This window comes from Magallana gigas, chromosome 4, assembly GCF_963853765.1.
Source record: "Magallana gigas chromosome 4, xbMagGiga1.1, whole genome shotgun sequence".
Taxonomy (NCBI): domain Eukaryota; kingdom Metazoa; phylum Mollusca; class Bivalvia; order Ostreida; family Ostreidae; genus Magallana; species Magallana gigas.
In genome coordinates, this window is record NC_088856.1 from 40,175,478 (window position 1) to 40,201,520 (window position 26,043).

The following is a 26,043-nucleotide window of genomic DNA, read 5'->3' on the forward strand; positions in this document are numbered from 1 at the left end:
AAGATCATATACATGTATTATAACATTTCAGATTTTTGTGAATTTTAAAAATGTATTTCGTTGTAAAATTGGATTCCGAATGTGGCCCCACCCTACTCCTCAAGGTTTTTAATTTAACGAATTTGAATCTACAATACCTAACGTTCCTTTCTAAGCAAATATAGTTTTATTTTTTTTTAATATACATACTCCTATGTAAAAACTCCCCTCTCCCTGTTGAGGACCCCTCCTACCCCCGGGGATAATAATTTTAACAAACTTTTATCCACCCAATCCTTACTTAAGGATACTTCCACACAAGTTTCAGCTTTTCTGGCCAATCGTTTTTTGGGAAGAAGGTTTTTAATTTTTTTTCTCTATACATTCCAATGTAACCCCCCCCCCCCTCACATTGTTGCACAACTCTACCCCTGGAGATTATGATTTGCACATACTTGAATCTATCCTACCTGAGGATGCTTCCACGCAAGTTTCAGCTTTCCTGACTGATTAGTTACTAAGGAGATAAATTTAAAGATTTACTTTATATATTCCTATGTCTAAATTCGGCCTCCATTTTGGCCCCATCGTACCACTGAAGGTCATGTTTCGACCAAACTTGAATCTACCTTAATGAAGATGCTTTCACATAAAACTAAGCATTTCTGGCTGATTAGTTTCTGAGAAGAAGATTTTAAAGATTTACTCAATATATTCCCATGTAAAAAAATTACCATCCATTGTGGCCACAACCTACCCTTTGGTGTGGTGATTTCCAAAGCTTTAAATTTTCACTAGTTGTGGATGCTTTCACAGAAGTTTAAGCGTTCCTGGCTGATTATTTTTTGAGAAGAAAATTTTAAAGATTTACTCTATATATTCCTTTGAAAACAACTTCGACCCCTATTGTGGCCCATCCTTACCCCTTGGGACCATGATTTCCACAACTTTGACACTTCAATGCTTCCATATACATTTCAACATTCCTGGCTAATTAGGTACTGAGAAGATTTTTAAAGATTAATTATAAATTCAACCCCCCATTGTTGTCCCACCCAACCTCCAAAGGTCATGATTTTCATAACTATAAATAAATGTGTACACTACCTAAGAATGTTTTAATAAAGTTTCGGATTTCTTGGCTGATTAGTTACTGAGAAGAAAACTTTAGAAAATTTAGTCTAATGTAAACATTTTGACCCCCATTGCAGTCCCACCCTACTGCCGGGAATCGTGATTTTCACAACTTTGAATCTGTACTATATTCGAATACTTTCACATAACGGTCAGCTTTCCTGGCTGATTAGATTCTAAGAAGATTTTTTAAAGATTGACTCCACATATTCCTATGGCTGAATGTCTTTAAGAAGATTTTTGAAAATTTGTCTAAATTTTCGATTAATTCACAATTGTTTCCCCTTGCAAAAGGGTGTGGTCCTTATTTTAAAACTTTGAATCCTCTTGGCCTAAGGGTACCTTTTGCTAAGTTTAGTTGATATTGGCCCAGTGGTTCTGGAGAAAAAATTAAAAAATTGTAAAGTTTACGGTCAGACATGCAGACAGACAGAAAAAACCTCACTTGAGATTTCAGCTCAGATGAGCTTTAAAATATCTAAAAAGAAATATAGTTTACTATTGTCATGTGATTTCGCACAACTATTTTGAAGAATTTAGGGAACTTCCATTCAAAACATCGTTTGATATGAAAAACAATTCCAGGACAGTATATTACAGGATTTCATAGAGGATGAGTATTTAACACAAAATGGCATCTATCTTAACGAGGCCGGGTCTAATTTGTTTTGCCCTAGATTTTTGGATGAGACTTTTTACATGAATTTCTACTGATATAATTATTATTTTAAGATTAAAAAATAAGACATTTACCACACCGTTTGTTTAGGGGGTCATCTCAAAGTTTGTTAATCTTTAACATAGGACCCTATGGGATTTTGCTTGAACTGTATCAATTTTGCATATTTTTTTACATTTTTTCAAAACTTCTGCCCTAGGGATTTCTTTTTCTGATGCTAAAAGGCATCAAATGGTCAAATAAAAAAAACCTTTTACCTCCTGGTTTGTTCCAGGGGTCTTATCATAGTTGATTTTTGTATGCCCAATTTCCCAGATTCGTCAGATAATGGCTATTTTTAATTTAACAAAGGCGGAAAAGGTGATCTATATAGTATTATTAAAATATTCAGACATATTTAAGTAATAAAAAAATATATAGCATCACATATTAAGGGTCATTAATATAAAATACATGGTTACTGTCTTGAAATATATGAATTAAGCTATATTTAGGCGGGTTAAGAAAACGTGACAGAGGGCTAGGCTTGCTGAACCCTCTTCACGTTTTCGACCCGAGCCCTAATATAGCTTATACTTCGAGACATTTATGTTTATTCCACAATATAACATTCTTTTTATGCATCAAACGAGATATTTTCAACAATTTTCGCTGAATATCTGCAGTTGAAACTATCACGTCATGGCGTCAACCAAGCAAAAAGATGACGTCACAATACAAATGAAACGCTGCGCGAAAGCGTGCGTACTCGTTCTGTACTCGGCCTCGTTAAATTACTGTGCACAGTATCAGACTTATAAACTATATGCTATGCTCATATATGAGTTTTTGGGCATAAAGTTGGCAAAGTCATTAAGTAACATGCTACTTAAGTAATTTTGTTTTCTTACAATTCAATAATTAAACATAAAGCATTTGCAAGCGTTTATTATTAATTTTGTTTGGTAATTTAACTCATCGAACTATTAAAAAATGCAGTTCCAACATATAAAGCGTTAATTCTAAAAGTATCTCATATTCATTAAGCGTTTTAAAGTAATAGGCGAAGAAAGATAAAATTCATTGTGTTTGGTTTAAACCAAAAAATAAAAAATAAATACATAAAAACCCCACAAAAACCAGATAATATCATTGAACAGCTCTTTCTCATTTATATAAAAACTTTGTAGAACTTAAACTAAAATTAAACAAAAGTTCAATATACATGTCACTTTAGTAAGGTCAGATGAAGTACAGTCCTTCACATCTGACCCTGTGGTCCTCACCCGGTTATCCATTTTTAACACAGATACCCTATGGTATGATATTTGAGTTGTCCCGGTTATAAATCATTTCATCTTTCGAAGTTTGTAAGCAAAGCAAAGGTTCTTCTACATTGGCAAATGCATCTTTCAGTCTTTGTAAAGTGTCTTTTTCGTTTCTGAATAGTTTTAAATTACCCAGAATATCGTTGATATTTTGTTTAAGGTTAACTATTTCTTCTTTTAATTCTCCCTTCAGAAAAACATGTGCAAAATCCTTAATAAGATTTTCATATTTTTTCTGAAATGATTTCTTTATTACATTCTCTGTAAAAGTGTTTATTTTCTCTTGAAAAGCTTCAACATATGCACTCTCCGAACCACGCAAAAAACAGAATGCCATCCATGCTGTGGCAACTATTCCAGCAAACAAAACAGCGGAGGAAATTGCATCATTTAATTGTGCGGAATTCTTGAATAACAAAAAGGTTCCAAAAATAAAATTTACATCATTCGGCTTAACAAACGAAACAATTAAAGACAAGATTTTAGCCTCAAGACTTGAAGACATGTTTAATGCCGCCTTATCATTTTTAATCATTTGCAGTGACCTATAAATGTTCGTATAAATCCGTGTAATTCTTTCTATAGTAGTCTTGTGAAATATGCGTGGAATATTTTGTTTTTCCCAATCAGTAATTTGTTTCTGTATCAAGGAATCCAAAGCGGAATCGAGTGCCAATCGTGTCACTTTCTGTTCTCTAATTGGTTGAAGAATGTCTTTTTGAAACGAAGACTGTTGAAGAAAAGTAGAAAATTCTTTTGTTGCTGCCGCTACAAAATTATCTACTGTTGATCCAATATCAGAAACTGCCTATGAAAAAAGTTTTCAACAAATTAATGGTTTGAACATATTTTGTATAAAGTAAACGTGACCCGACAAGCATATCTATTAATAAATCAAACGGTAATTTTACTTGTCATTTAGTAGTACTACGATAAATTGAATTGTGAACTATTTAAGATATTCTCAAACAAAATCTAATAAATTAAATGTTCTCCGATCCTCAGCCTCAAAATATTTTTTTCATCATAAAAATGTTATATGTCCTTCATAATGAAATGTGGTGATAACGAATAGGGTTCTAAAATTCAAAGTCTAAAGGGGCAAAAAATACAAACCAGGAGCAGAGCAAGCACGGATCTCTACAAAAATCAGATGTAGGATCAGATACTATGGAGGGGTTTAAACTCTATAAACTTTATTAATGAAGTGAAATAAAAAGAATGTTTTTGATGGTAACCATACGTTTAACAAAATTTGCCTTGATGGATGTAATATAACATATATACAAACTGAGTTAAGAAATGAAGATAATAATTGTTCTATTGATCGACGTAATTCAAAGAAAAAATGACCGGAAAACTTCATCAATGCGCGTATCATTTCATAAAACATTTCAAATCATAAAATATGAAGTGTCATTCATTAAAAATATAAATAATGTAAATGAAGCGGCGCGTATAAATACAAAGCAACAACAACAACAACACTTTCAAAATGGACGCGCCTTCAGCTGATGCAGAGCTATTAAGCTGAATTTAATGGAATAAGCACAAATAGTGAGTTAAAATCTGAACCGTCTGAATTGAAAACAAAAGAAAAATATGTATAAGCGACTTTTGTAACGTTGTGGTAACTAGATAGCCAGTGATGTACTTAAATGGTATATCTGCCGTTTGGAATTCGCCGAAAGAGTTGATGCACTACTCATATCTTTGCTTTACGATGCTTATTCTGATGACCGATCATGTACGTGTTTACATGTAAATTTAAAACTCATTGTTACCTAATTTGAACAGCAGTGTTACCGTGAAAGTGTATATGGCTATATGTTATATATGGAAAAGGAACAGCCAGCCCCACAGTAAATGCTGATTGAACTCAAGCAGTCGCAATCGTGAGAAGACGCTTAATTTTCTGTTTGGTGATTAAACAAAGTGTGTTGTTTATATTTGAAGGTAAAACTTTTAATTTGTTATATTTATAAAGTCGTATTTTGTTTGCTGACAATTAAACAGACACAACTTTACACTTTGTTGACAGTGTTTATTTGGGAAATTCCCGTTCTATAAATAGTGTTCATTAAGAACAGATGAGAAAAGTAAATCTGGTCAAAATTTTATTGATGCAGGTATGAAAGAAATTTTTCGACCATTCAGAAGCGCCGATATCTTATCAAACGAATAAATATTAAATGATTTCAAATTCTAAAAAAAAATAAAAATTAAAAATTAAATGTTTTACAGAACATCGGTGGCTCGAACCCCTTAACCTATAATTATTTCCTTCAGCTATAGATCTACGTGAACCCTATAAGCCAACCATTTCCTTCATTACTAAACGTACTATTAACATAAAAATACTTTAAAATATTTTCATTACAAAACAGATAATGTGTACAATATTATGCACACATTTGATGTTTACCTTTTTTCTTTCATCTTCAAGTGTTTCCAAGTCTTTTTTAAGCTTACGAAGACGTATCACGCTTTCTTTGGTAGATGTTTTTACTGTATCCAATTTCCATGTAAGAATTCTTTTGCACTCTTCTAAAAACTCATTTGTAAATCTGAAATGCATGGTACAACAACAGCAAAGAATTGTTTATACGTCGCTTTTGCAAATTTATTTCATGTTTTTCTTTTATCGGAATTTTTAATTTTGATATCAATAGGTTAAAATGATTTATACTTGACTTTGAGTATTGAAGTATTTAAGCTAAAATGATGCTAATACATGAAAGTAACAATAATTCATAGTTTAGTAATCAAATGTGCATTACAATTTTCATTTTAGGTAATACATAGAAAAATCTTGGAAGTGTCACCCTGATAAATAGAATAATTTTAAAATTTCGAAATAAACATTTTGCTTTAATTGAATAAAATAAATATCAATTAGATGTATGATTGATTACTTTTATTCAGAACAATTGTTTGGTCAGAGCAATATTCGCCCAGCTTTAAAGAATTGCCAGAAAAGAAAAGTTTATATTCATTAGTAGCGCTGTTCATAGCCCATATTAAGTTTTAACGTTAAGGAAAAATAGTCTTTTTTTTACTTTTAGGCTAACAAAATTTGCAATCGATGTACGTCGTGACCTAGAGATCGTAAAGCATTTGGAAACTTGCTGCCATCCCTATATGAATATACACTTACTGTGGATGGACTCTTGTTCTTTTATTCTCATTCCTTGCAACAACAGCGTTTAAAAGTCCATAGAATGTATCGTATTCTTTTTTAAAAGGAGTTTCCCCTTCACCCTTTATCTTTCAACAAATATTAAAAATTAGAAATGTTACAAATCAATTAGGGGACTACTAGTCAGGCAAATAATTGATTAGATATATTTAATTGGATTATTCTTACTCTCCCAGCTGCAAGTTTTACAATGTACTCATCTTTCACTTCTTCCCACAGTTTGCGTATATCTTCCTTTTTTTCTGCAAACAGCACTTCTTCGGGTTTGTGTTTTTGAAAAATTAATGCATCCCATTTGTTAAGTACAAAAATGGTATCAGAGGGATCAAAGCATAGCATTGTTTTCATGGATGTCCTTGTGTGATTTATTATTTCAATGACCTGTGAATCAAATGTTAATATTACGTTGTCAGAAAAGCTAGCGCTGTCAAGTTATAAACTCGTATAATGCCGAACACAGACGGCGTAAAACTGTTCAGTGCTTTCTTGTCCCAAAAGGAAAAATGATTTAGCATAAAAGCGCCGAGGAGCTGTGATAACTGATGAAATATGCAATCAATCATTACAGTGCTTTAAAATCTACTGATATTGCACCGTCAATTTTAATATTATTTAACTTCGCTCAGCATTTCACTCCTTGAATTTTGAACGCAATATTAATAGAATTAAAATGCAGAATTTGTGTACGAGAGAGATAATACTGTCTTGTGAAGCACAACATATCTGTGACACAAGGCATAACAATGAAATTAATTAATTAATGGAATATGGATAAATATGGCACATTGATAATAAACAAAAAACAACTAGTTTAATAATTTAACAAATTACGAAATTTCTAAGTAATCGAAGCAAACGGCTTGGATTTACGTTACTACGTTTAGCAATACAAAATAATATATTACTCTGTCATCTTGGAATCCACCACAGTGGGATATATCTATGACAAACACAAATGCCAAAGCATTTGGAAGGTACTTTTCCATAATTTGAGCGTACTTTTCTTGTCTCTTGTCTCCTTTGCCCGGAGTATCAACGATGCTACACGTCCTATTACCCTTAAATCAAGAAAAACACACTGTGCACTAGTTGATTAAAAATGTTATCATCACATTTCTAAAGAGCGACAATGGTCATCCATGCAAAATAGTTCCAAAATGTGCCAAAACAACTGCTTTTATATCTTTACACCTACTATAGCATAGTATCTTCATTTATTTGGAATGCATTTAGTTAGTTCTTTTTTTTCTTTTAACAGTAACCATGAATTTCTTTCAACATAAATACAATAATTATTGCATATGTATCAAATCAAAACACGGATACATTTTGACATGTTTTCACTCTCTCTTTTTCTATTTCTGATGATGTAAAGTATCCCATTACACAAAGTAACATAATTAAATCAGCGTTTATTTATTTTACAACCTCTCCAACGGAAGTCCTTCTTTTTTTGTTATCTCATTATAAGGTCTTCTGATGCAAATGATTTTTTTTTTTATTTCGTTTCGTTTGTTTCCTATTTTTTCATTATTATTATAATGTCTATGCCGTTATATGCATTCTTAGCTTTTTCAGTTATTAAATATCTGCAGAAACGTATACACGGAGTTTGTACTTCCCTCGATGAAGCGGCTAATTTGAGTTACTGAATAAAGGTTAAAATTAGATCTAAAAACAAGGTAAAGTTTCATTCAATTGCCCTGTTTTAGTGGCGTTTAGAAAAGTGACAAAAATTGAAATGTAACATTTGTCAACACAGGAATACCTAAAGCTAAAAATCTATAAATGTTTCCCTGATAAGACCCACAAGGGTAATTGTGACTTTATACAAAAGTGTATTTTACCGTATTTTTCATAAATCTAGACAGAAAACACAATTTTTTCAGTTCATTAATAGAAGATTATGTCCGCAGCCGTCGCCCACAATTCCAATCATAACTTTATCGGATGATATCACATCCAATATCTTAATTTCGTTGGGGCGACGGCTGCAGAAACATGTTTCTCTTCAAATAACTATGAGAAAGTATTTTTTTATGATTTTTTACTATATCTTATTAATATGACAAAATGTTAAAGTCAGCATTCTCTTTTAAAACAGAATAAAAGTATATAACCTGGTACTTCACACAATGTCATGTGTTCAAGATGATATATGTGTATTTCAATGAGACTTTAACAACTTTTAAATATTAGGGCATATATTAAAAGAAACTTCGGTTTTTTTTGCTAACAAAAATTGTATTTCCCGATCAAAAGGTCGTTTGCACGTGACTTCTAGCTGAGTTGATGTTCGAGAGCGGAGTAAATTATCCAGAACCCATCAACTGGAATTTAGGCGTTCTAAATATTTGATGTTAGATGCATTTATTGTGAAGTTCAATGTAGTAGGTCAAATCTAAACAAGAACTTTTTGTTTTGTATATATACAAATCGCAATATTCCTTACTAATCTGCAATATGGTAAAATGCAATATACCGCAATCCTTAGCCAGTGAAACAAGGAATAAGAACTAGGGTTACTTATTTACGAGGGTATGATGCCGTTAAAATTTCAACAAAAAGTTGTGAAATTTTTACTCATTGTCACTTGCAATCGCTTGCTATTTGATGTCTCGTAATTCAGCGGATGACCGCGTAACTTGGAAAATTGAATTCAACTACAAAGATTTGAAATGTTCAACGAAAAAAATGTTTATAGTCAGGCTTACCCTTAAATTACATATTAACGAGGCCGGGTCTAATTTTTTCTGCCCTAGATTTTTGAATGAAATTTTTTACAAGAAATTCTACTGATATAATTATTATTTTAAGATAAAAAAATAAGACATTTACCACACCGTTTGTTAAAGGGATCATCTCAAAGTTTGTTAATTTTTAACATAGGACCCTATGGGATTTTGCTTGAAAACTACCAAATTTGCACATTTTATAAACTTCTGCCCTAGGGATTTCTTTTTCTGTTCTACATATTAAAGTTATTGCTAAAAGGCATCAAATTGTCAAATAAAAAAATCTTTTACCTCCTGGTTTGTTCTACGGGTCTTATCAGAGTTATTTTTTGTACGCCCAATTTCCCAGTTTGTCAGATAATGGCTATTTTTTATTTGACAAAGGCGGAAATGGTTTATTTATCTTTATTGTATTATTAAAACATTAAGACATATTTAAGTAATAAATGAATATATAACATCACATATTAAGGGTAATTAATATAAAATACATGGTTAATGTCTTGAAATAAATGAATTAAGCGATATTTAGGCGGGTTAAGAAAACGTGACAGAGGGTTATGCTTGCTGAACCCTCTTCACGTTTTCGACCCGAGCCCAAATATAGCTTATACTTCGAGACATTTTTGTTTATTCCACAATATAATATCAATTTTACACATCAAACGAGCTATTTTCAACAAATTTCGCTGAATATCTGCAGTTGAAACTATCACGCCATGGCGTCAACAAAGCAAAAAGATGACGTCACAATACAAATAAAACGCTGCGCGAAAGCGTGCGTACTCGTTCTGTACTCGGCCTCGTTAAATATCAACAATTGTCATTTATAAGAGTTTAATTGCTTACTAGTCATGTACTTTTTCTGATACTGCTGAAAAAACATTGTAGAGGTTCAGACTAAGAAAGATTTGTAAGATATCTCAATGGGAAAATAAAAAAATGGTTTGTTTTAGAATTGGTAAGTAATTCTTTGTATCTTCACAAAAATATCCATAGAAATACTGCAAAAGTTATCAACACGGTTTTATCGATCGCAACAGGAAATGACCGGAAGGTACATGTACACATAACAAAATGATACTCATTCCGCACATCTATGTACCTATTACATGTACCAATGAATACAGATCGGTTATTATATGGTAAGAAAACATTCTATTGGTAAAGGTCAAAACGACAATAAAATATCTTCAGTTTAATTCAGTCAAAAATTAAATGGGTATTTTTTGGTATTAAAATTAAAAGGTAAAAATATACATGTAATTTATCATGATTTCAGTTTCAATGATAGAAAGTCCAAAATTTATTTACCTGCAGTACTTTAACAGGATACCCAATATCGACAATCTCTATGTCTGAGTCCCCATTTTTACATATAACTTCTAATGACCTTTTCATTTCTTCTACACTTTCAAAAGTTTTATGTACATGGGTTTTATTTGCAGTGTTGCAAATTGAAACGGTTAGTTTATCACAATATTTTATTCTGCACACTAATTGTGTTGTTGATTGTTCAAGATCGACTGGTAAGATGTCATCACCGACAATCAGATTTATAAGAGTTGATTTTCCTGCACTTGTTTCTCCTAAATAAAAAGAAGTTTATCTTAGAATGCATCTTTATAAAAATGAAGCTGTATTTGCGATATTAAAAAGGGGTTAAAATAGTGAGCTGCTAGTGCCATTTATACCTTGTTGTAAGATGTGCTTGCGTGGGTATGATTTCAAACACAACAATGCTATCATATCATACAACTCATTTCGATTGAATATATACAATATATACATTGTTACAATTGAACGACTTAAAAACAGTTACGCATGTAACTACATGCTTAAGTGTATTTAAGTCGCTTAAAGTCGTTTAATCATTTCAAAAACATTATATACATTTTATACATTCAGTTGAAAAAATTGTCCTACATTGTAATTCTAAAACGAATGAGACAAATTTAATTTTATTCAACACAATAACATAAGAATCAATTCATCAAAGACAATAATTATATGTATATGCTATCATTCAATTATTTGCAAAAAGACGTAGACCCTGCGTAATTTTAAAAAAGACACTAAAGTTGAATTTGCCACCAATAATTCGCCATTTTTTAAAGTGTTTCGGGAACATTAAAATGTTATGTAAATTTTTAGAGGAGTTGATATAAAATATATTTTTCACTTCTTAATTTGATTTATTTGCACTCAATTGGTGTATATAACGTCCGAAGTGACGCTATTTCTATAATTCAATCAAAAGTAGTCAAAAATTGACATTTTTTTTTACCTTTTATAGAGCGCATGCTTGAACAAGGAAAATTGTTTTGTCAGTAATTAGTCTTGGCTAGTTACATCTCTGATTAAAATATTTTGTTTGTTCAATCATGTGCTCTAAGTCTTTGGAAAGAAAAACTGCTTGAAAACAAGCTGTTTTATTCTAAAATACAAAAATGGCGGGAAAAGGTTGTCTTGACGATACCATATTTCTAAATTGTGGGCACTTGAATCAAAATGAACATAATGTAAAAGCACACAATATATATCTGTACAAGGAAAACAAAGGATTACAGTAAAATGATGATGTTCATTTTAGAGGGCCATTGTAGGCCCATATCAAATATAGTCCTTTCAATTACGACAGTAACGCGACGTCTTTTTTTTTTTTTTTTTTTTTTTTACAAAAGACACTTATTCGTGTATTAGAACACGATTACTTTGGATGTTTTTTTTTTAAATTCTAAAGCTGTTATCGAATATACATTCATTTAATGTAAAGTTGTGAAGAGAGAAAATATTTCTTTTTTCATAAAATTCAATGCAGAAACAATTGCCACTGTGACAATAATCAAACTATCGACAAAGAACTGTCATGTAAACAAAGTGCCCGACTGGCCGAGCATAAATTTTGGATTTTATGTGCAATTCGTGAAGAAGATAATATAATTCATTACAAACTCACACAGTAGGATTTACCTACATGCTGAAATCATACGTCAAAGTTAAACTAAACTTCGCTCAGTCTACATTGTGACGTTATGTGTTTCATTTTTCACACACGTTTTGTACTACATTTCAGATTTGTGAAATATTACATTTGATGTTGATGCAGATGATCTATATGTATACTTTTTGGTGTTATTTTTATTGTTATACTTTCATGTTAAATACTGAAATCTGATTGGTTAAGACGCAGTTAATAATATTTACTATTACCCTTAGCGTTAGCAACGCACTTGGCAACGGGTAACATTAAAAAATGTTACATGCGCGAAAATTATGCGCGTACGGTTCGCTGTAGAATTCACGTTATTCCTATATAAAAGCAGTAAAATTTTCTTAAAATTTTTAAAAAAACATTCAGTATAACAAAATAAATAGTGCCTGTTTGGGAGGATAACAGTTGAAATTGACACCCCGAGAAAACCATTGTCAACCTCCGCTTCGCGTCGGTTGACAATGGTTTTCTCGGGGTGTCAATTTCAACTGTTACCCTCCCAAACAGGCACTATTTATATAATGCCTTTGCTTCTTCTAACAAAGTCAACTTTGCTACGTTGAATGCTATTGTGAAGTCAACAAAACTGCAAACTGCATTAAAGCGACATAGTTACGGTTTTCATAGGCGATATTTTCAAGGTTTTCTTTATTTAACAATTTTCGATAAAGTTAATAGCATTGATGAAGATTTATAGAAAAAATACCTGCAAATATTATTGCGCAATCTCTCTCTGTCAAATCTGTTCTGTGTTCCATTAAATCTTTGACAATGTTTTTCATCTTAAAACCATCTTTTTGAACATGAACGATGAAATCGGTGTCGATTACCATATTTTGCAGAGAAGCCAATGCTTTATCGATTTCTTGTTGATATGTATTATATGTCACACTCTGTTCTTGGTTGAAATATCTTGATGCCATCTCTCTTGTTCTGTTCGTTTCTGAAAGTTTACACAATTCAAAAATAGCAATTATTCTCTGAAGTCATAAACGCCCGGTAACATGTCATTGGATATTTTTAGTGCGTATTATCATTCCAAATTAAGGACACTTCAAACCTATGGTTTTGTGCGAAAGTATGTCAACGTCTTTTTTAATCAAACAATAGGTAACAATGTCTGATTCACATGCATTGACTGACATGATGAAAAAAAATTATTCTACCAACATATATAACAAAAAGTCGAACATACTACAGTAAAACACGCTTATGAAGACGTCCCAGGGACGGGCGATTTTGCTCCGATATAAACGTAAATTGTTATATCCGTCAAGTTTACAACATGTAATATAGTCTAAGGGAATGAACGTCACTTCGCTGTAAGCGTCAATTCATTTAAAGCGTGTTAGCTATAACCCTGTTTTACGTGTAGATAATGAACTGGTTAGAGTAATGAACAAGTTACGTTTCAGTTCTGTGTTTTAAGGGGGAACAGGACGTTGCAGTGTAAAATCATTTGTCAATGATTTTCTTTTGGCTTTTTAAAAAAAATAACATTAATTAAGATGTCCTCTACAACGTATATAATTTGCATGACTACTTTCTTGCCTCGCATGGAAGATATTTTGATAGGAATCCCCCCCCCCACCCCCTCCATTTTTAGCATTATGAATTTTGTTTAACAATTTCAATTTTCAACCCTTTTCTGGGACACAAGTATTATTCAGGGGGACGGGGATTTAACAAGTTCGAATCTACGTAATCTTAGATTGCTTGTGTGCTAATATTATACGACTGTTTTCGATTTAAGGTCAATATGGTGATTTAACTACCTGAGATGTACACCGATGGTATTTAAATCACTGTATTGATTGAAAAAAAAAAACCGCTCAGCAAAAATGGTTTTATCATATGATTCAGCGACGAATGATACAGACATTTCAAAGTAAGTGAAATCAAGCGAAGAAACCCTCATTACTTTTCAATAGTCGTACACATTGAAACACGCTTTTGTACATTCAACGACCAATATAATGATAACCAATTGAATCATTTCCGATCTAATTTTAGTCCAATGTAGACAAATTCAAATCTTCTATTTAATTACCTCGTAAACCACGTAAAGGCGAAAATGTTTTATGTTTATTTTATTCTAGAACGTTGGCTATCAACAAATCAGAGAGCTAGAAATTATTCAATCATATAATAACACAGTGTGTAGCATTGAAGTTCTACAGAAAAAGATTCATATGCATTTTCACTATTATTATATATTTCCATGTTAAACTTTGAACCCCTTGTATGGCCCGAGTAATAGTCCAAGGGTCTCAAATTCACTATATGAAAACAGCCCATTAAAAATGTGGTTGATTTTAAGTAATATATATATATAGAGAGAGAGATAGAGAGAGAGGGAGAGAGAGAGAGAGAGAGAGGGTACTTTTAGAAAGTAACAACGTAGAATGTAACATCATTTAATCAGTTTTTTCAAAGTCTGTTTCTATTATTGCATGATCTGTCATAGTGTATGATTTGTGCGATGTTACAAACAACCTCACTGCAGGAAAAAACTCTACAGTTGATGATTTAAAGATATATATGTCTGAATATCAGTCTGGTTTGTCTCGTCGTTCAATTGATATACTTAAGATACCAGTGCAGTGGTTGTCTTATTATTTTTGTTCCAAACGTTTCAGCACGTTTTTTTTGTCCAATGTAACGTGATGAAAATCCGAATGCAGTGAATTGTTAATAGTGCTATTGGCCTAATAAAGGGGGTGTGTAGCGATAAGCATAACAATATAAATCAGAAATTTATCTGGTGGTAGTTGGAGATAAAATGGATATAATGAGTATTTATGAATTCATGTCAGCATCAATTACATGCTTTGAAAACGACAATATTGTATTTTGGATATGCACAATCTGCATGAATTTCATCGAACTACTTTAGAAATCATCAATGGCTGCAAATTGAAGAAATCGGGGAATGATTTTATAACACTTGTTTCGATATAAAGTGCACTTTTGATTTTGACAAAATTTTTTGTTTTAATCGTTCTCTGCTACTTTGCCGACACAAAAGCATAAAATAGATAAAGTTATACAAACAAAAACGCTATGTAAACACAATATTCCTAAATCTGACTTTAGTATGATACCGTATTTGAATGAAAATTGTTCCTGAAACCGTCATTTGATCTTCATATGAATAAACTAAATAGAGTTTGAAATGTAAAATTTGATATTCTAAATAATTTTAAGTGTTGAGTATCAAATGCAAAATACACAATACATGAGATCTACCCGAAAAGTATAGACTTCGTGACAACAAAGAGTAGATTTCAAAATATCACTTCGCAAACAAAAGATTGATTTCAAAAACGAGGATAGGTACATAAGTTTTGTGTAATTCTCAAGATATAGAGAAGAATCCGTGATAAAAGTGAATGGTAATGCTTCGTATATATTGATTTCATGGAATAAATAGCAATAAACATCTTTCATTGACAAATGTTCAAACTTACTTGAATGGACAAATAGTTAAACATCAAGAATCAGACCGTTGAAAAACGCCTGCCATAAGTGACTGAAAATGAAAACATAAGAAAAATTATAATGATATCCAAAAATAATAATAGTACTGCCCAAACAGTTTGATTTTAATTCCATTAAAGTTTATCAAAAGTGTGTATGTAACATTTTTGTCCAAATATGCAGATAAATTCGAGATACAAGTAAAACCGTGCTCTTAATTATCCGTATTTTTGATAAGCACTTTCCATACAGTGAAACTTAACATGTTAGAATCGTCGCTTTATATTTGCATTCCGATGCAGTGGTTGTTGAGAGGAAGATCTTTAAGACGCAACTCTATTTTCACTTTTTTGCATTAATCTTCCTTTTAAAATGATTTTGTGCTTTATTTTAAAATTTTTGATTCCTCTTTTCATAAGTATGCTTTGTACTAAGTTTGGTGGAATATAACCTAGTAGTTTTTTGAGGAAGTAAAAAAAATGAAAAGCTTGATACATTTAGCAGACGGAAGAACAGACGGGCGGATGACGGACAACCGTTGATAAAAAAAATTGCAAACTTTGGTTCAAGTGAGTTATAAAAATGCGCAAAAAAGTGTGCACACGAACCGTACATTGTATACGGACTTTTTAAAATAGGATAAGATAAACCCTTAAAATATGAAAGTTTTCCACTATCGCACTATTTGTTATGAGAATCACGACAAGTTGTAGCTGGTCATTGGACTTTTCAATATTAGATTAAGATACGAGCTGATACAAGTCGATTATAGGTTTGTACGCGAATCGCTGACCTTTAATAAGGAATGTTTACAATAGATAACATGTAAAATAGGTAAAACGATTTGTCACGATCTCATGTCACGGTGAAATACAGTGAATTTTTTTCGAATACGATTTTTTAGAAAAACAAGAGGCCCATGGGCCACATCGCTCACCTGAGGAACAAGAGGTATGATAAAATCAGCTCAATGGAGTCATAATACAAACTATCTGGACAATGTACAATAATTCATGTAAATCCTGTATAAATAAAATCCATTTTCCCCTGGATATTCTTATGTTTATAATCATTAGTCCATTTTCTAACAGGATGATTTTATAGTCATATCATATGTTGAGTATTGCAGATCTAAAAAAGATCCCTAACAATAGTTTATATATGGGATATAAACGTACATCAAACTCTGAACCTTCTCGTGAGGCCAAAGAATTGTCCTGGGGCCAAAGTCTTAACAATTATAAAGAATCATCTGGCTGATTAGTTTCTGAGAAGATTTTTAAAGATTAACCCTATATATTCCTTTGTTTAACTTTGACCCCCCCATTGTGGCCCCACCCTACCCCTGGGGATCATTATTTTCACAACTTTGAATCTACACTACCTGAGGATGCTTTCACACAAGTTTCAGCTTTCCTGGCTGATTAGTTTCTGAGAAGAAGATTTTTAAAGAATAACTCTGTTTATTCCTATGTAAAACATCGACCTCCCATTGTGGCCCAAACCTACCCCCAGGGGTCATGATTTTCACAAATTTGAATCTACACTACCTGAGTATGCTTCCACACAAGTTTAATCTTTCCTGGCTAATTAGTTTCTGAGAAGAAGATTTTTAAAAATTTACTGTATATAATCATATGTTAAACTTCGATCCCCCATTGTGGCCCCAACCTACCCCCAGGGGTCATGATTTTCACAACTTTGAATCTACACTACCTGAGGATGCTTCCACACAAGTTCCAGCTTTGCCGGCGAATTAGTTTCTGAGAAGAAGATTTTTAAAGATTTACTGTATATATTCCTATGTTAAACTTCGATCCCCCATTGTGGCCCCACCCTACCCCCGGGGGTCATGATTTTCACAACTTTAAAATTTACACTACCTGAGGATGCATCCACACAAGTGTCAGCTTTCCTGTCTGATTAGTTTCTGAGAAGAAGATTTTTAAAGATTTACTGTATATATTCCTATGTAAAACGTCGATCCCCTATTGTGGCCCCTCCCTACCCTCGGGGGTCATGATTTTCACAACTTTGAATCTTCACTACCTGAGGATGCATCCACACAAGTGTCAGCTTTCCTGTCTGATTAGTTTCTGAGAAGAAGATTTTTAAAGATTTACTGTATATATTCCTATGTAAAACGTCGATCCCCTATTGTGGCCCCTCCCTACCCTCGGGGGTCATGATTTTCACAAATTTGAATCTTCACTACCTAAGGATGCATCCACACAAGTGTCAGCTTTCCTGGCCGATTAGTTTCTGAGAAGAAGAATTTTAAAGATTTACTTTTTATATTCATATGTTAAACTTCGACCCTCCATTGTGGCCCCAACCTACCCCCAGGGGTCATGATTTTCACATCTTTGAATCTACACTACCTGAAGATGCTTCCACACAAGTTTCAGCTTTCCTGGCCGATTAGTTTCTGAGAAGAAAATTTCTTGAGAGTTACTCTATATATTCATGTTAAACTTAGACCCCCCATTGTGGCCCCATCCTCAGGTGAGCTAAAAAGGTTAAGTTTACGATTCAATAAGTGGGTTTCTGGAAGAACAGATTTTGAAAATTTTCGTAATAAATATTGACAATTTTTTATACTTTTTTAATCTTTAGCTTTTAAGATCTGTGTACAAACATAGAATTGTGAGCAAATCTCTGTATCTTGCTTATAATTCGAAGCTTAACACTCAAATATGGTTAGTAAATAGAAATTGTAAACAACATGCACTACATGTATAACAAATAAAGAACACAATTTATTTTTTCGAAATGAATCATATATATATACATGGATATACCTACATATTTCCGTAAGCGATATCAAACTCTATTTAAACTGAATAAACTAGAGAAAATGCCGAGCATCTCAACAAAACCTATTGCATTAATCTACCATTACGCAAAAGATAATGCCGAATTACCGATAGAATGAATTGTATTTCAGTACCCCTACATCAGACTTTGCTTAATATGCGCAGGTAAACAGTTAACGTAACTGTTTGATTTACCGAAGTCTCTGATTGATTTGATACGAAAAATCACGAAATACAGACGATAGTTTCCAGGTTACAAAGCATAAATAATGAAAACGAAACGAAAATCAGAACAAGCTAACACCAACGTCATGTGTGAAAACTGTCAACGCATTGAAATATTTAGCCTCAATTTACTTCACAAAATCGGCACCAATATATTTTTCATGTTTCAAAACTTCCCTTCATACGCGAACTGTTGCACAACAAGCAAATTCATCATAGTCAGATCGACCCTTTTTCGTATAATGTCATGGCTGCTTTAAACAAAGAACCTCGTTTTAGAAGTATGGAATACGAGTCTTGGTAAAATGGGTATGCAAACCCGGGCCGTGGCAAAATAAATGCCGGGGCAGATCGGCAATCGTCAATTCCAAATACGCATTATTTTGCAGCAATATCTACAGCGAATACAAATATACTAGTCCATCAAATATCCTGAAATTTTAATGAGATTGGCAGATTAATAACTGCCAATCTTTTGTTTTGCCCAGGCCAAGTCTTGCCTACCCATTTTACCGGATGCCGAGCCCGATTGAAATACGGCTTTCCTTTATTATTATTTTCGTAATAACTCAGATTTGAAACAAAATTACCCCTTAATTTTTGCAATTTATATTTTCCTTCCCATAAGGATAATTTATGCTAAACTACGTTGAATTTGCCTCGGTAGTTCTTGAGAAGAAGATTTTTAAAAATGCACCCCCCTTTTTCTACAGTTTCAAGGTTTTCTCCGCTTTGAATACAGATCGGACTTTAATTTTTGCAATTTATATTCGCCCTCCCATAAGGATGCTTTGTGCCAAATTTGATTGAAATTGGATAAGCAGTTTTAGAGAAGAAGTTCAAAATGTAAAAAGTTTTCAGACGGACAGACGGACGGACGGACAGACGGACGACGGACAAAATGTGATCAGAATAGCTCACTTGAGCTTTCAGCTCAGGTGAGCTAAAAAATCTTGATTTGATTTCAATCGTATCCGAACATCACGACGTAAATCCATAGTTTTGACGCTAATGACATCCTTAAGCAAGTTTTATCTTTGTTTGAAATCATTTTTTTTTTATAGTATAATCTAACGTTTCCTGACACACCAATTTAGTATTTAATGGATCGATAAACAATTTGTTGAAATATTTCCTGCAGGTATTTTCGTTTGCTTTAATGACTTTTATATCAAAGAATTTGTATGTCAAAAATGTCAAAATATCAAAAAATCTTTCAAAAATTTAAATTTTAAACTTGAGAACATTTGATCTTTTAAACTAATGTCCATCATTTTCTTTACATCGCTCTTTGTACCTTCTCCTACCTAATTATTTAAATGATTTGGTTATTTGAGAATTTTGCTCCTCTGTGTCATCAAAGAGATAGATAGATAGATAGATAGATAGATAGATAGATAGATAGATAGATAGATAGACAGACAGACAGACAGACAGACAGACAGACAGACAGACAGACAGACAGACAGATAGATAGATAGATTGATAGATAGATAGATAGATAGATAGATAGATAGATAGATAGATAGATAGATAGATAGATATACCGGTATAATTCATGACCAAATAAAAGAAAAAAAACATTTGTTATGTAGTAACTCGTATCTCGATATAATTTTAAACTGTTTTTACTAGTATAACGAGCTTAATATGCATGTTAATAGTTTTAATGAGAACTATACTTCGATACAATAAGTTAGTATCTTGTTTTAACGGAAAAAAAATTCTTAAATATATACCAAATTATTTCTTTTGTTTGGGAAATACAATTTCAAGTTACTTTCTTTTTACTGCAATACAAATATTGCAATATTGTAGAGAATACCTTACATATAACATGAAATGAACTATCTTACATATAACATACTAGTAATTGAAAAAAACTATATTTATAAGGGGGTCATTAATCTACAGGAATCACATTTATATGAAAGTGACACTTATTCTTCATGCAAAAGGGTAATTTTTTCGACATAGAAAAATGACCGGGGGTTGTCTAGATATTTATTCAGTATTTGATACTATCAAGATTGTCTGAAGCATTTCTGATTAGTTATGGCTATTCTTGCTAAGGTTAGTGATGAGGCATCTGGGCCTCTTGTTTTATTTCTGTTTTTCAACTACAGTTCTAAAGCATTTAAAATACAAATATTACAGTTACTGCTATATACAATTTATGACAGTCACTGTATTTCTTTTCCTTTACAAATGTATACTACTATATTGAAATAATAGACTCGAATTTTTGGTCTTTAATACTGAGAAATCGGAAGAATACTGTCTTTTGTTTTATACATTATAAACATCATTGATACTAGGAAATTACCAATTTGTTTTAGTTCATCTCAGTTAAGCTTTGTAACAACCGTTAATGATACAACGCCGCTTAATGATATAAATAGCATTAAGCGTTGCAATTGCAACGCTTAATGCCATAAATTCTTGCATTAACAGTTGACATCTTCAACTGTTAATGATAAATCGCCGCTTAATGATATAATTGTATCATTAAGCGTCACAAATGCACAGCAGCCCTAACGCTTAATGAAACAAGCAAATATCGACATCCTCAACCGCTAATGATACAAACTTTATATCATTAAGCGTTGCAGTCGCACCCTTTAATGATACAAAATTGTAAAAATGATTGAAATATTATTGTGTTCATAAAGCAATGGGATGAATATTTGCTTAAACAAGGCAGATCTAATATTTCAAGGTGAATTATTAATTTTTTTATCACCCCCCCCCCCCCCCCACTTTTAAAAACGGTGCTACATGCCTGTAACATCAGTTTTAGCTGAAATACACTTTGCTCACAATTCATAGCGTGAAATTAATCTTTTAACAGCTTTTTTTTTTTTACAATATTTTTACAAATTGTTAGATCATATTCATACGATGTACATTGAAAAAAATCAGATGCTATATTGTGTCAAATATAAAAAGCGAGAATATATTTACAATTTCACATGATTGCCTATATACACAGGTAAATTAGCGAATACAAAAAACATTGATAATGAACTTATTTAAAACAACTGCGTGATTTTTGCGTGATTGCCCATGGGAGGCCCGCTGCTTAAAGGGAGCCGAATGGAAAGCTTTTCTTGTAATATAACTAATGGACTTATCTATTATCTCTAATCTTACGAACTAATTTATAGATCATGTGTTATAAAGAAGGGGTATTGAATGGTATCTCTTAGTCTTATTTATTTATCTATTTATTTTTGTGAGAGGGGAGGGGGGGGGGGGGCTACATCAACGCAGGCTAACTATTTTTTTTTCATTATAAAAATGTGATTTATCCTTCAAACTTTAAAAACGAAATAAAATAAAAAGAATTTTTTTTATGATATCCATGCATTTTATGAAGTTATTAAAATTTTTGCTACAATGGATATAATGGAACAAATATACAAGTTGAGACAAATAAGAAAAAAACCCGGTTTTACAGGTGCATCGGTTGCTCGGACCCCTTTACCATTATGTACTAGGTTTCCGTGGAGTCACCAAGCCAAGCAGATCGTTCAATAGATGTGGTTAATATTAAATCTGCAAGTCTAATTAAATTTGTACATATAAATGGCAGATTTATGGTACGAATAAAAAAGAAATCTGGACAATTTAGAGTTATAGAAAATTGCTGAGGATCGGAGTTCGTTAAGGTGGTTTTGATGGAGGGAGGGTGGGCGTCTATCTCTTTTGCTACATGGAATCATTATGAATTTCTTCACTATTAAAATAACCTTACATTTTTGTTTCAGTTTGTTTATTTCGAAATTACTATTGGTGAGTTAAACTTCAAAACTTACAATATGACAACTGGATACAAATTGAATTCAATCAATGAGTAAGATATGTGTGTGCTTGGGAGGGGGGGGGGGTAGGAACGCGGCTTCAGTGAGGATTCAAACGGATAGTGACTTTCTTTGAAGTATGGAATGTCCGTTTCACTATTTGTTTTTAGTAAAACACAAATAGAAACAAAAAGAAATGATGCTGGAAACAGGAAAAAACATAGAATATTTCGAGTTAATTTATCTACAAGTGAAACAAGCAATTTTTATGGAGCGTTCGATTGTACCTTCTGGTCAGACTGTGAATGCGGTAAATCACTCTCGGGTAAACCCAGGACTACGACTTTTTAAGGACGTCGTTATAACTCAACATGCAGACTGTATAGGCAATGTATATAAAATGATAACTCCAATACAAAAATGTACATTGCTCTGATTTTCATACATATACATTAATATACTCTTTATCATAATAGTATAATGCTTTCCTGATAATAGTGCCGTTATTTTGAATAAAATTACATGTGTCCTCGATTTTGTTTGGACAATCCTCGTATATGTAAATGTAAGCAGTGTAGATTATGTTTTGAAATTTTCGTAAGAATTGTTCTTCACACATGCCGTCAAAAGATTAAAAACAAAATTGACCCCCTCCCCGTAATATTTAATTCGGATTTCTGTCATGCATATTAGACATTATACGTTACAACGATAAAAAAAGCAACTTTAATTTAATTAGGTAATTTTAGTTTAGTACAATGTTTATACCATACAAAGCAAAACATATCAAATCTTCTTTTTTAATTTTAGAAATATTGAAACAATCAAATCATTGAGCATGTGTCACCCCCCTCCCTCCCGCACGCACACACGCACACACACCGCAATGATGAATCGATCGTATTACGCTGTTCAAAATCGCAAAACAAAATCGAACTAATTTTTCTTTTTACAACTAAAAATGTATTACTTATATATAGAACTGTGTTCTAAACAATGACCCCCTTTTTTTGACATCGAATAATGACCGGAACAAATTGACTATGCAGTGCGCAACACCAACACTTCCAAACGCCAGAGAACGCCATTTACACTTTCAAAGATACCTTCTAGTACAAGATTTGGACATCGTATAAAACCTGCAGGTAACAATATATTTATTTATTTATTGTTCTTTAAAGACAAGTATAAATAAACAAATGTATAGAAACAGATAAACCGCATATATATTCATGAAAGCGGGATGGTATTCGCAAGGCATATTCCATCGTAAAACTTGTTTTCTTCACTATTAGTAATTTCATTAGATTATGTAGAGAACCGTAAACGTGTTAACAGTAATGAGCTTTTATTATATTGATTGATGAATCAATTTGATTCTCTCTCTCTCTCTCTCTCTCTCTCTCTCTCTCTCTCTCTCTCTCTCTCTCTCTCTCTCTCTCTCTCTCTCTCCACACACACAAACACACAGAACTCGCTTAAAAAACCCACTGGAATCAAGATTGATATTTTATGAAGAAATAAATGCTCTTACGATTGTATTTTTAAGCATTGAATGCTTATTTTTGGATGTCGTCGGTCCTATGACACACCAATACGGTGCAGACAAATTGAATACCGCGCGCTAGCGCGGTATGATAATTTGTCTGCACCGCATTGGTGTGTCATAGGACCGACGACATCCAAAAATAAGCATCCAATGCTTATATTTATATTCATACTGGGTTTTTTTTGTATGAAATATATGTTTATCGTCGCTGTAAAGCCATTATATACGCTCTCAGTCAGGGATACGAAACATACATGAAATAGCCATATTAGCATGTTATTAAGTACGCTTCCGCGGCTATAATATAGTGCCAGAAACTTTGTAGAGAAAACTCTTTTTAATTTAGGAGTAGATATAATTCGATGTTGATAATTTTTCAAAAGTACATATCCAATTGGTTATATAAGGTTGAACTTTTCATTAAATGTTATTCTTACCGAAATAAATATACTCAAAACACGTGGTGACGTTTGTGCTCATGGCGCATGAATTAGCAAAGTGCATTCATAGGAAATTGAACGTCTCAGAATATTGCGTCTCATTTCCTATGTGAACTTTCTATCAAAACCGCAGGTAGATAGGAAGCTGGATAATAACATTGATATATATGTTTCGTATTTTATACTTGCTTTAGAATAATTGATCATTGCAACAAGTATTCCAATAAATAATCCACTAATGCGGGTCGTTACCATCCATTTATTTAAGGTAGTCCTATCCTTGGCACTTAATGGGATCAATCATTAAAAGATTAGTTTTAAATGATAGACATACATTCTAGCAATACATATACATAGGACAATATGTATGTTTACATGCTAGTTTGTTTTCTATCACATCTCCCCTTGCAACAATTATTGACAATAATGAAATTTGCCAGACGTCCGTTTTTAAATAATTACAAATTTTAGGAAAATTAGAACTGGACATACAAAATAGAGTATAAACATTTATGTAATCCATATCTCATCAATAATTTTGCGCAAATTGTTGTAAGTAAATTTAAGTATGCCTTATGGACCTGATGTATCAAAAAAAAAAAATTAAAAAATGAGATGCATGCATCGTGTTTGGTCATTTTTTTTACTATTTTATGGACTTAAACTTAAATTTTTGTCTATAGATTGACATCTTAGAAACAAGATTTGCTAGAATAAATCATATGTTGACAGATTACTTTTCACGCTATACATGTAAGCTCTAAACCAAGTAGACCCTGACGAAAAAAAAATCCGTAAAAATCACATTTTTATACAGTTTTCTGCTTAGATCTGTCAACAATGTTAGATTTCATTTAAACATTAATTAATTGACGATGGATTAAATTCGAAATAGCTTCTGTCTCTAAATTTAAACCGGTTTTAGTAAAAAAAAAAAAATTCGGGGGGGGGGGCATCATAACAAAGTTCTAAGATATAAGCATAACTGAGACCCTGGTTAATCAGAAACTTCGTTTTTCATTTTACTTTAACAGAATCGAGTTTCTCAACATGAATCATTTCTATCTCTCATAGAATATATATATTACCGTTCTAATTGCTTATTATTGCCTTTGTTTACAAGAGCGATGTAAAGCAAAATCAATACCGGGAATCTAAAACGCTATGTAAATGTCGAAACAATATTATGACGTAGTGCGATACTCGGGCTACTTTAAGGTTTCTAACATAGATGATACATTCCATGCCTTAGTAACCACAAATGTTAGTTGGAACAAAGCGTCTAGCGTATTCGCTAACGGCTTAAAAAGCGAAAGATTTATATTTCCGGTTTTGCATATGCTGTTAACCAACATTTATTTGCGTGCGAGAAATTTTCGCGAAGTAATAAGAGCCTCGTCGTCGCGAATATTTCTCGCTAAAAACCAGTTGTTGTTGTATGGTTGTTACATGTATAACAACGGGTTCTTGATAAGGCTTGGTAGCGAACATTAGTCGTCGCAAACCAGTTTATCTAAAGTTAATCGCGAAATAAAGCAGACACGAATAAAATTTGGTTTACAGTATATATGATCATAACTTGATCTAATGGTTCGGATCATGTGGAATAGCAAGGGGTGAATCAGCAGATCAAACAAGAAGCGAAGCGAAGTTACATGTATTACATTATACCACCGCTCTGAAGCTAATGACGTGGTACCCA

The 26,043-nt window shown here is 32.5% G+C and overlaps 1 protein-coding gene across 1 annotated transcript in view; it reads right to left on the reverse strand.

Moving 5' to 3' along the window:
• Nucleotides 1–2,573: 2,573 nt before the first annotated feature.
• The window catches only part of LOC136274291 (bacterial dynamin-like protein), a 29,255-nt gene continuing 5,785 nt past the window's right edge, over nucleotides 2,574–26,043 (reverse strand). Inside the window, exons 2-9 of the mRNA XM_066080729.1 lie at nucleotides 15,499–15,560; nucleotides 12,735–12,971; nucleotides 10,348–10,622; nucleotides 7,204–7,356; nucleotides 6,467–6,679; nucleotides 6,257–6,366; nucleotides 5,525–5,666; nucleotides 2,574–3,907 (exon numbers count right to left, since the gene is read on the reverse strand). Of these exons, the coding sequence (XP_065936801.1) occupies nucleotides 3,086–3,907; nucleotides 5,525–5,666; nucleotides 6,257–6,366; nucleotides 6,467–6,679; nucleotides 7,204–7,356; nucleotides 10,348–10,622; nucleotides 12,735–12,951 (1,932 nt within the window). The 5' untranslated portion in view covers nucleotides 12,952–12,971; nucleotides 15,499–15,560 and the 3' untranslated portion in view covers nucleotides 2,574–3,085. The remainder of the gene's footprint in view (nucleotides 3,908–5,524; nucleotides 5,667–6,256; nucleotides 6,367–6,466; nucleotides 6,680–7,203; nucleotides 7,357–10,347; nucleotides 10,623–12,734; nucleotides 12,972–15,498; nucleotides 15,561–26,043) is intronic.